Genomic DNA, 12,087 nt, shown 5'->3' on the forward strand with positions numbered 1-12,087 from the left:
GAACCTGGCTCAGAGCAGGCAGGCTCCTGGAGCAGGGAAACAAGGAGAAAGGTAGCATCTCTGTTAGCCAGATGGCCAACTATTAGCTAACACACCCTCTAATAGACTGTTTTCTAGCTGTGCTACGGTTCATTTCCTATGAGGAAATGAACAGGGAGGTCTCCATCACCACCTTAGTCACTCCTGTTCATCTCATCACTAAGGCAGAATCCTGACATTTAATTCAACCCCTCCACAGGTGCTAAGAGCCACTGCAACTCTTCCAGGTGTCAAATGCGCTCAGCATTTTCTCAGCAGGCTGCATGCTTAGGCTGCAGAAAGAATACACCAGCACCTCTCTTGAGGAGCAACTGCAGTGCCCAGGATGCCTCATCACTGTTCTCATGGCTCGTATCCTTCCTGATTCTATAGCACTGTCTCCACAAGGGCACAGGAAAACTGAAAGGTCTGCCTCAGGATCCTAAACTGCCATGTATCAGTCTGCTGATGCCTTGGTTCTACACTGCAGGGACTGGTCTCTACCAACCAGGAGGAAACAACATGCTTACAGAGGTGGCAGAATCCCCCCTATCACTTTAGGAATAAACTGACACCTACGTATCAGGTACGTGATGACGAAAACTAAGAAACTCCTCACAGATTCATCTCAGTTAGAAAAGCCCTTGAAGCTCCTCCAGTGCAACCATGAACCTCACCCTGACCATCCCCAACTGCACCAGATCCTTCAGCGCTGGGTCAGCCCGACTCTTCAACCCCTCCAGGCCTAACAGCCCCTTCTGCACAGAAATCCTTCCTCAGAGCCAGCCTGACCCTGCCCTGGCACAGCTTGAGGCCATTCCCTCTTGGCCCAGCACTGGGTCCTTGGCTCAAGAGACTCATGCCCCCTCTCTGCATCCTCCTGTCAGGGAATTGCAGAGGGCCAGGAGGTCTCCCCTCAGCCTCCTCTTCTCCAGACTAAACCCCCCCAGTTCTCTGCAAAGGAGATGCCACAGCAAAGCATGATGCTTCCATGCATATGTGTGTGTTATAAATAATAGAAGGGTATAATTTATGGATTGTGTTTTCCATGAGGCTCTTGGCTGCAGAGTCTTGCCAGCTATAGCATCAGAGCCCTGCCGAGTTCAGTTGTTTGTGAACATCTGCCCCACCCCACATGCTCCTGTTTCCATGATCTCGTCGTCCCTCCTCCCTCTGCCACCCGCTCAACCCCAGCAGCCGGAGCCTGACTGTCTTTCCAGGAAGCCCAAATCGAAGCAGCAGACTCACCACAGACTCCCTGCTGGCCACGCCGAAGGCAGCTTTCTGACGCCTGCTGGCGATGTAGGCAGAATTTTCCTGCAGTTTCTCCAGAAGCTGCCGGATAGGCTTGCAGTAGTTGGCAATCTTGCATTCCTTCAGGAAAGATTTTAGCTGGGAGGAGGAAAAGGAGAGGAAGAATGAAAGCAATGTAATAGTTTCCATAAACAGATCCCATCAGCAAAGAAACATTTCCCACCCCCAGTGACAGACAGCATGGGGCGCCTCTTCCCTTCAGTTCATACCCTACTTCAATGCATCACCCCTGATCAGCCCTGGGGGTCCTGCCACCCCGGGCTGGGAGGATGCAAAGAGTTGCAATGATGGGCCAGATTTGTATGCAATCCAGCACAGGGACCCTGCTCAAAAACAGCTCTTTGCACCCTTTAACACTACTTTCTGAAAAAAAAAAAAAATTATCAATGGAGTTCAAGGAGTCAACAGGAAAAAAAAGTCTCTGCTCTCTGGGGGCCTCCTAGCTGCTGTTGCAGTTACAGTATCAGTCCTGCTCCGCCAAGCAGCCAGAGGGACTGTAGACCAGATGCACAGAGACCAGGAGTAACAGAGGATGCCTGTGGATGTTAGATGGCCAAAAGCACAGGGAAGCCAGGATTAGAACAGGGAAAGGTTTTCTGTAGGTTAAGACCATAGAACACCAGTCAATATTGGAATGGGAATACTAAATACAAGAGTCTGTGGATGAGACTGATTGCTGGGAGCGAAGGCAGAGTTTGAGAGGAGACTTAAAATTGGGGCAGAAGTGTCTGTGGACTGGGAGTAAGGGTCTCTGGCATAGCTCCGTGGGGAAACTTGGTGTTGCTGGAGCAGCAGAGCTGTGGGTCAGGACAGATGGCCATCTGCAGTCACACGGGGTGAAGTTTATTTAATGTCTGACTGCACCAACCCAACTCCATCTGGCACCACTGATTTTTCAAGGGCACAAACCCACACGCTCACCACTCAAAAATTCACAAAATAACCCTCTCTGTGGACAACTTGTGCAGCATGTGCCTAAACAGTTCTTTATTTTAGACCCAAGGCCTTATGTGTAACCCTCAGAACAAGAGCCAGTCTGCCAGGAAACCACAAACCCTTACGCTGCCTGAAAGGGCAAGGACCATCCTACTTGCAGAGAATCCGCTCCTGCCCTCTCTCCATACCCAGAGCGCACTTCACTCGTGTCAAACAATGAGACTTCATTGCAAACAGCACATCTTGCGTTGCTCTTTTTTATCTCAGTAGCCTTGTCCTCAAGCAAACTTTTCTCCCTACCAAACATTTCCCCTCCCAATACAAACCACCCTCCCACACCACTGCACTGTTCTGACACCTCCAAACTAAAAGCTGAGGCAGCAGTGGATGCTCTTGATGACAGAGAGATGGAGGTGTCCAGACTGACTCACGGCTTGAATTCCAGTTTACTACGTTGTCTGCTAACAGCTTTCACCAACTCCAAGGCAAGCCTCTGGAGTGCTGTCCAAATTCTGTAGGCCAAGCTCTTTGCTAGACCCATATATATGCACACACAGACACCTCACCGACACTTGATTTAGAGAAAGAGATCCAACAAGGCAAAAGAAAATGGTTAACCACAATAGAACCTTCATCTCAGCTGGGACCTGCAGATGCTATCATGATAGAGACAAAGGGTTTCTAGTCAGCAAATGCAGTACTGCCTTCTCTACTTATGGCTTCAAATGTTCTGCCTCAAAAGATGGAGCTGGGGGAAGGAAGATGTCTCTCCCTCCTGTCAAGCCTACACGTTGGCTTGATCTTACATGCCAAGCGGGTAGGTTTTAATCAAGAGGTGACAGTCACACCCAGCCCCTTCTCTGTCAGGACACTGCTCTCCTGATGGGTATACTGCTGCAGGATCTGCTGGCTGCCACACACAGTACCCCACTGCCTAGCAGCAGGGGCTTCTCTTCTCCCTTTATCCCCAGCATACGCCCACCTGCCATCATACATCCAATTCAGAAAAATGGGAGTTAAAATTAACACCTTCCCCCTTTTCACAAAACGTACAGCCCATCAAACAAGTACAAAGAAGCCATCAGCAAAACTATTCTTCTGCTGGTGAAGCCTGTCCTACCCTCAGACCACCCCCCCCCAAAAATATTTATTTTTTATAGGTGCTGAATATTTATCTCCACTGAGAGATGCATTTGTCATTCGATTTATCTCACTTGATCCCCACAGCTGCAGCCCCAGATCCATTTCATCCGCTGCCACATACATTATCATTTTTCTTTCGCTGCAGAAGTGTCACCAGAAATCCTGCAAAATCTCAGGCTCTATCTGTGCAGTTTGGTGTTGTGTGTTTGCTCTCACAGCCTCCGTTTCTTCTTCCCCCTCCTCTCTCCTACCCCTGCAATCCCTCACAGTCCCACCACTATCTGCCACAGATATTAACGAAATGTAATGAGATCTCAGTCCTGTGTTAAGAGGCAGGGAACACAACCAAGAAGGTAAAAGAAGATAGAAGAGATAAAGGGACTCTGCGTACGTCTTTCTCCGCTCTGCCAAATACAACAACCATATCTCTCCAGAATAAAAGCAATCAGAACATAGGCGCGCGTGTGTGTGTGTGATTAACATCTCACATCAGTTCCTAGCTAAGCAGCTATGTGATTAGTGGGATTGATTCTGTCGAAGTGCCAGCCTTAAACACCAATGGTTTATACCAGCAGAGACCACAGCAAAAGCCCAGCTCCTCTTACTGTAAACGACGCAGGGAACTAGAAATGAGCAGCTGGGCATGTGCGTTGCAGGGAACACAAATCAAGCCCAATCCGCTATTTACAAAAAGCAGAGGGAATATTCAACTCAGGACAGAGCAAGCAGCAGCAGGAGTGGCTGCTGGCAAGGCAAAGCAGCACCTCCCGCCCTTCTGTCTAGCGACAAGTCATGCCTAGACCACGCCATCTCCTGCCTCCACCCAGCAGTACCTACCCCTTATCGACGCCTGTCTAGTTTTTCCCTTTAACATCCCCTCTCTGCCCTGTGACGCCTGTCAGGGCTCTGGAGGGGGGGAGAGGCAGTCTCCTCCACGCACCCGGACCCAGAGGCTCTGCACTCTGAGCTCCTTACCAGCCTCCAGAGGCAGTGACCGCTGGGGGGTCGTCCCGGTGGCTGGGCAGCACAGACGCCTTTGAACTGTCTCCCATCCCTACTGGCTCTCCTCTCCTTTGATCTGCCGGGGTGCTTCCTGCCTTCCAGGCAAGGAGGTTTGAAAGTTCAGTCTGAAGGCAGTTCAGCCTAGCTTCTCCCAAAGCCGCTGACCAGAAGATGAGGAACACAACCCTCGCCAGCTGGAACACAGCCCCTACGACACGGCACTGAGAGAAGCGTGAGCTCATTGGGGAGGAAGAATCAGGACAGATGGATTTTTACAGTTAACTGGAACCATTCCAGGAGAAAAGCCTCCCCCCTACACTTTCCCGAAGACTCTGAGATTTTTGGGAAGCTAACCTCAGCACCCCAGCCCAGCAGACGCCACGAGGCTGCGGTTAGTGGCAGCCAAATAGGAATCCGATAGCATTAATTCTCTGCAGAAATACAGGCTGGTCCCAGGGTGTGTTTGGAAGCCACAGGGTGCTCGGTGCCAGAGGGCCGTCAGCCGTTTTTCATTCCAGCTAGAACATCGGCTCCGACAGCTTCGATGCTCTCAACAGCTGCTGGCTGAGAGGAAAGGGCTTTGTTCACTGCCGATAAGTGAGAAGCACGCAAGGCGAGAGCAAGCACAGGAGCTGCTCTCCTAGCATAGAGAGTGCCTGTCAGCTCACATTAGCCAAAGCAGCCCACTGCCAGCCAGGCAATGGCCTGTGCCAGGCTGCAGCGACCCAGCCAAGAGTCATGCGCCTGACAGATGCCAGCCTGTTACGTACAGCAGAAACAAGATGTGGTCCCAACAGAGACACGGCTCCCATGTCAAAACCGGAGCTGCCGTGGCAGCAAGGTATGCAGACACGGGGTCTCACAGCAGGCACCAAAGCAAAGCAAAGGTTCCTGTCCCCACGGAGGATACGACAGCAGCCCTCTGCCAAGATTGTACGACACCTGCCACTCCTGGGTTAAAAATAGAGAGGATTCAGAGGAAGGGAGGCAACAAGTTCCAACACGTCTGCACTGAGCAATCTTACTGTTCAAAACAGAGATTGCTGCTCGTTCAAAACCCAAGCTGCCCAGCTAGCAAGGTATTAGGGAAGGATTATACACAATACAGCCAGATGCAGAGCACTGTTTGTTAGGCAGTTTTTTTTCTGGACAATGAAGTATGTAAACATGAAGCGGCTGGGAAGAACACCCTGCGCCATGGAATACGCGGGAGGCAAAGGAGACAACTCTGCAGCACTGCTGTCAGGTGCAGCAAGGAGGGGGGCTGGAGAGGAGGACTGTACTGTTTATGCAGAGACTTGGGGAGAAAGTGCCCCAGCTGATGGAGACAGTGTGAAGGGAGGGAAGATTGCCATCTTGTGGAGAGCACGTGAGGGAGGCCGCAAGGCAAGGAAAATCATGGGCTCATGGAGCACAGGTACTGCTCTGAGACAATACAGCAACTCAGAATCACCAAGAACTCATCCACATTCAGCCACTTCAACCTGCCTTCAGCCTCCTAATTACAGAATCACAGAATCATCTTGGTCAGAAAAGCCCCTGAAGCTCCTCCAGTCCAACCCTGAACCTCACCCTGACCGTTCCCAACTCCACCAGATCCCTCAGCGCTGGCTCAACCCGACTCTTCAACCCCTCCAGGGATCCCGGGGACTCCCCCCTGCCCTGGGCAGCCCATTCCAATGCCCAACAGCCCCTTCTGCACAGAAATCCTTCCTCAGAGCCAGCCTGACCCTGCCCTGGGCAGCTTGAGGCCATTCCCTCAGGGCCTGGCGCTGGCTCCTTGGCTCCAGAGACTCATCCCCCCTCTCTGCACCCTCCTGGCAGGGAGTTGCCGAGGGCCAGGAGGTCTCCCCTCAGCCTCCTCTTCTCCAGACTGAACCCCCCCAGTTCCCCCAGCCGCTCCCCAGCAGACCTGTGCTCCAGACCGTGCCCCAGCTCTGTTGCCCTTCTCTGGCCACGCTTGAGTCATTCAATGGCCTTTTTGGGGTGAGGGGCCCAAAACTGAACCCACTCAGCAAGGGACAGCCTCAGCAGTGCCGAGCACAGGGCTCAGATCCCTTCCCTGTCCCTGCTGGCCACACTAGTGCTGATACAGCCAGGATACCATTGGCCTCCTCGGCCACCTGGGCACACTGATGGCTCATTAGATGCGATGCATCTGTTCCTCCCCAAGAACTTCCCAAAACACAAAGAAAAACTGTAATTAAGAAGAGGTAAATGGCTCTCCCCTCACACTGTGAGGACCATCTTAAGTCCACTGTTAGCTTAAACAACTTTATCCAGCTCTGTGCACATTTGTGAAGTGTCTCACACCTTACCTGAATGACAGTGGGGAGAACCAACTCTGGAAAGCCAATGCTGCAGGCCTGGCAATGGAGGTACTCAAGCATCAGGTCATAGAGCTGTTCGATGAGTCCGTCCTGAGCAGAGAAGCAGAACAGAGATGTCAGATAGGAACTAAACCCTACAGCGCCCAGACTAGGAAATGAGTCTCCAGCTTTACAGGACAGGAACACAAAGCCTACTTCCAGCACAACTCTTGTTTACAGAGGAGTTGTGCACTGCTGGTTGCTGGGGTTCCACTTACTCGGAAGGCCTTCTCCTGCAGGTTGGCACTGGAAAGCTTCAAGATCACTGCAAAGTTTATAGGCTTAGCACTCATACGTCCTGGCTTCTTGTTGAAATCCACTTGCTGGAAAATCTACAATAGAAAAAAAAATTAGTGTAAAGATGATCACATTGCAAAACAAAACAGATACTAAACGACTCAACTAAAATCATGCAGTTGGTGGAAGAGCTGAGAAGACAATCCAGAAATCCCGATTCCTGCTTGCCTGTTCTGGATCACTGTCCCACAGCTTGCCTAAAAATACCCTAGTAAGGGACAGTTAGGAAGCAAACACCAACCACACCTGAAGCTTTAGAGACTCAAGTATGAAAGATGCCACAGAAGTGTGAGGTAAAAGGAAACCAACACAAGCAACAGCACAAGAAACTAGAGGTTTATTCCTCTGCCCCATGCTTCTAATGCTCAAAGATTATACTACAAAGCTTGAGTGTATTCCAGAGCTGTGCCTTAAGGTCAGCAGCTTTTCAACAGCAAGAATAAGTGTTACTTATATCAACTCCATTACCCTTTTACTGTTACTGAAATAATTATCCCAGGAAGTAGAGAGACCAGTAAGTCTTTTTCACAAACACCCCTTGCCAGGCAAGGTTTCTATTCTAATGCATTTTCCACTGGCGTACCTTGTACCACTTATAACTGAACAGCCTTTGAATAAGTGCCTATGATTCTCCAGGGACACATTTTGGTTTATAGCAAGGGACACAGACTAAAAACAACACCTTCCCAGAGTTTGAGAGGAGACCACGCACCCTGTTCATCAAAATGATGAGCACACACAAGCTCTTGGGTGCAGCTGGACACCCAGTAGACTAGTATGTAACATCAAAAGGCAGACCTGCATCTTTGCTTTTGTGTTTTTCAGAGCTTGTTTAGTGAAAATGGTTGTGGAAATGAGTATTTCTGAAACAGAAGATATGAAGCTTACATAGTAGAAAGAAGTGGAGAAGAAGCTCACGTGTGTGTGACTGGCTCTCCAAGGTGGCATCTCAAGTTTGGTTTTAATTAAGAAAAGCCATTATTGCCTTAAAACTTAAGTTGAAATCAAGACCAAGAACTACGAAAGCCTCTCCCCTGCTCTCTCCTTTTTGGGAGGAGTTTCCCAGCTTCACTGGGAGAAAGGTAACACAAATCAATGAGAATTTCCATTTTTTACTTCCCCAGAAGGCAACGTTTGGCACACAGGAAAGCAACCTTCAGCTGAAACCAGCTACAACCAGAATGTGCCTTGGTCTCTACTGCCCTGGGCAAACATCAGGCAACAGGGTACACTATCCTGCTAAGGCTGGGTGCTGTGCTGCTCTTCCTGGGAAGCTGTGATACAGGAAGGAGCAAAACATTCCCAAAATGAGCAGCAATACAAATATGCCCTTTACCAGTCTGGTAGGAGCAGACCTCAGAAGACAGATGGTAAGAACCGCAAAACCCACTTGATCCAGGGCAGATTCCCAGAGACTCCTATCAAAGGATAACAAGTGGCAATCAAGTGAGGTGTTCACTAGCAGTGGTGTGGTTCACTAGCAACCTCATTTTTTTAAAAGAGTAAAATTAGTCCAACAACTGTAATCATTTGCATATCTGATGACAACCATTGAGGGGGGCTGATGAAGAGCACATCCTGCCCACCCACATTTTTGAACACCTCAGAAGCAGCCTACAGTTCCTCTCCCCCTCCCCAACACTTTTTAAAAATCACATTCCTGAGAAGGAAAAAATTTCTATTCCCTCTATGCAAGCAGCAACACATTTATCATCAGACCTCAACCAGCCCAGCAACGTGGGGATGCAGCACACTGATTGCTACAGGGTGAGGAGGAAAGGGAGGGTGTTCAGGTCACATGGATGCCCCCAGGCCAGAAAAGCATGGAGACGACTATTGATTTTTTACATTTTATTTGTCAATCCAGGTTATTTGGAAGGGAGGGACAAGCTTGGTGGCTTGTGAAAACAAAGAGCCCTAGCCTGGGGAATCGATGCTATAAACCTCGTTATGCACGGTTATTTCTTTGGCCAAAACAGTAGTATTGATCCCTGAGGTCAGACACATTAAAGCAAAAGGCGTCAGGCTCTGTGGGATCCTAACATGCCGCTAGGCAAGCAGGGAAATGCAACCAGAGGTTCTGAAACTCTTCCAGGAGGTGCTAGGGAGCCGGTCAGGATGTGTAGGAAGCAGGGAAAATGTGGTTCCCATCTCAGGACTGTGCAGAATGGAACAGCTAACAGCCAGACTGAAGGAGAGGACGACTGATGTCTAGGAATCCTGTGGCAGGGTAGAAAGGCGATAATGAGGGACTGCAGGGCCAGAAAATGTCAAAAGCCAACAATTTGGCTTAAGTGATAACCACTAGCAGACAGAGGAAAGGACAGGACAACACAAGCAGGAAGGAGAAGTATTTTTGGCAACCTCAAGCTCACAGACGATTTCCATGTGGCTAGTTAGAAGGGTGCTCAGATATACAGTTTACACTTGCCAGAGCACAATCCAGAGACCCAACTCTGCACCCACAAGCCCTCCCCCTGTATCGTCCCATCCGCCCCCCACTTCTTTCTCTCAGGCTTTAGCAAAAGCCTCCTGGCATCTGCTTTGATCCCCCAAAGCTGGTTGCCCCAGGCCAGCTCCCAGCAGGACACAAAGCTTTGCTGGGCCTGCCCACAGCTCTCCCTCTGCTCTGCCAGTCGCCCTCCCGAGAGCACCTAGCTAAACCATTCAAGCAGTCTGATTACTGTCGAGTTCAGACAGCAAGCTGCCTGACTTTCTCCAGAAACTGGTTTGAAGCACTCACACAACAGTGCAGGTTGGAAGGGACCTCTGGAAGTCATCTAGCAGGGTCAAGCAGAGCAGGGTGCTCAGGGCTGTGTCCAGTCAGATTAGAGTATCTCCAAGGATGGACACTCCATTATTTATCTAGGCAACCTGTTCTAGCCTCACCATACAAAATTGTTGGGGGTTTTTTGGGGGTGTATTTATGTTTTGTTTTGGTTTTTCCCAATGCTTAAGTGGGACCTCCTGTATTTTATTTTCTGTGTGTTGCCCTTGAGAAAAATTTGGCTCCAACCTCTTTATTCACAAAATGATTAAGGTTGAAAGAGAGCTCTAGAGGTCATCTTGTCCAACCTGCCCAGCTCAAGCAGGGCCACCTAGAGCCATCTGCCCAGGACCATGTCCAGATCGCTTTTGAGTATTTCCAAGGATGGAGACTCCACAATCTTCCTGGGCAACTTCTGTCAGTGTTCAGTGACCCTCACAAAAAAAAGTTTCCTGATGTTCAGACCCTCCTGTGTTTCAATTTGTGCTCACTGCATCTTGTCCTGTCACTGGACATCACTTGTGAGCCTGGCTCTCCTTTCAGGTATTTTATACACATTAATAAGATCCTCCCTGAGCCTTCTCCTCTTAAGGTTAAAGAGTCACAGCTCTCACAGCCTCTTCTCACATGACAGATGCTCCAATTCCTTCATCTCTGTGGCTCTTCACTAGACTCACTCCAGTATATCCATGTCTCTTGCACTGTAGAGTCCTGAACTAGACACAGAACTCCAGCTGTGGCCTCACTAGAGCTCAGCATTGGGGAAAGGCCACAACCAAACTGGTGGCAAAGGTACACCCAACACAGCCCAGCATACCATCGGCCTTCTTCACTGTAAGGGCCCATCCCTGGCTCTTGGTCACCTTGTTGTCCACGTCCTTTTCTGAAAAACTGCTTTCCAGACAGTCAGCCCCCAGGCTGTTGTTATTATGGGGTTATTCTTTCCTGGGTGCAGGATGTTGCATTTCTCTGAGCTACATGAGGTTTCTGCCTGCCTGCTTCTCCAACCTGCCAAAGTCCCCCTGAATCACAGGACACTTATCTGGAATATCAATAACCCCTCCCAACTTCGTATCATCTGCCAGCTTGCTGATGGTGCCACTCTGCTCCACCATTCCAACCATTAATGAGTCCGATAACCAGTATCAGCCCCAGTATCAATCCCCAGGGTACATCCCTTGTGGCTAGTCTCCAGCTAGATTTCATCCCACTGATCACAGCAAGAGCCTGGAAGTTCAGCCATTTGTCAATGCACCTCACAGTCTGCTTATCTGGTCTGTAATTCAGCAGCTGGTCTGTGAGGAAGTTATGGGAGATAGTATCCAAAACCTTGATAAAGACAAGATAAACAACATCCACTGCTCTCCCCTCATCCACCGAGCCAATCATCTCATTATAGAAGTCTATTAGATTGGTCAGGCATGATTTCACTCCAAAAACCCCTGGTACCTGCAGGGCTGTGATCCAGAATTTAAGAGCTGCAATATAGTGGTCAGGGAGGAGAATGAGAAAAAGGAAAGATACATCTCCAGCTGGTGCAGTGGTTCAGCTCTATCTAAAGTTCCTCCTCTCTGTAAGGGAGGCAAAGAGCCCATGTCTTTCTAATTCAGAAAACTAATTTCAAATCTGTGCTTAAGTGTATGACAGTGTCCAGAATTACTGATTCTCCAACTACAGTCTTTGCATCAGGTAATTAACACAACTCACTGCCCACTCCCTTATATGTTGCACTCTGATCCCCTGGGGACTTTCTCCGAAGCAAGCTGCACATCCAAAACAAGAGTCAAGCCATCTAAATGTCAAAGCGAGAAACTCATGCCTTCCTAAGCATGTCAGGGTTAACCTCCTCTCCCATCCCTCCACAGGGGAAGCCAATTTTAAATTGGCATGCAAAGTCTGCCTGCAGGGAGATTTCCACCTTGTTTATCCACACCTGCCTTCCAGCAGATGAGCCACCAATTTTCCTGCTGCAGAAACTAGTGCCTGTCACACAATAATTGAAGTGATGACAAAAAGAAAAAAGCCTGGGATCTCACAGGCCCTTCAAGGGGAGTAACAATACAAAAATAAAAGCCTGCCTGCTTTACGCTCTCTCCCAAGTCACCTCCTCCTAAGAAGTAATTTTAGCAAGCTTCTTTTGCTCCATCCTGGAACACAGAGTCAAAGAGGAGACAGCACTGGATGCCCACGCTGGGGAGCATCAGCCCTTGTCAAGACACATCAGGCAGCCAGCTTTCATTC

At 49.4% G+C, this 12,087-nt stretch overlaps 1 protein-coding gene across 2 annotated transcripts in view; it reads right to left on the bottom strand.

The window, feature by feature from the left end:
* The window catches only part of NOC2L (NOC2 like nucleolar associated transcriptional repressor), a 62,921-nt gene that overhangs the window by 24,181 nt on the left and 26,653 nt on the right, over nucleotides 1-12,087 (bottom strand). For both annotated transcript variants that reach the window (XR_003399847.1, XM_026862557.1), the window contains exons 12-14: nucleotides 7,001-7,114; nucleotides 6,732-6,833; nucleotides 1,267-1,410 (exon numbers count right to left, since the gene is read on the bottom strand). Coding sequence is in view for 1 of the 2 variants with exons in the window: in XM_026862557.1 (XP_026718358.1) it covers nucleotides 1,267-1,410; nucleotides 6,732-6,833; nucleotides 7,001-7,114 (360 nt within the window). In the remaining variant the exon portion in view is untranslated. The remainder of the gene's footprint in view (nucleotides 1-1,266; nucleotides 1,411-6,731; nucleotides 6,834-7,000; nucleotides 7,115-12,087) is intronic.

This window comes from Athene cunicularia (genome assembly GCF_003259725.1).
Source record: "Athene cunicularia isolate RWA chromosome 21 unlocalized genomic scaffold, athCun1 chr21_part1, whole genome shotgun sequence".
NCBI lineage: Eukaryota > Metazoa > Chordata > Aves > Strigiformes > Strigidae > Athene > Athene cunicularia.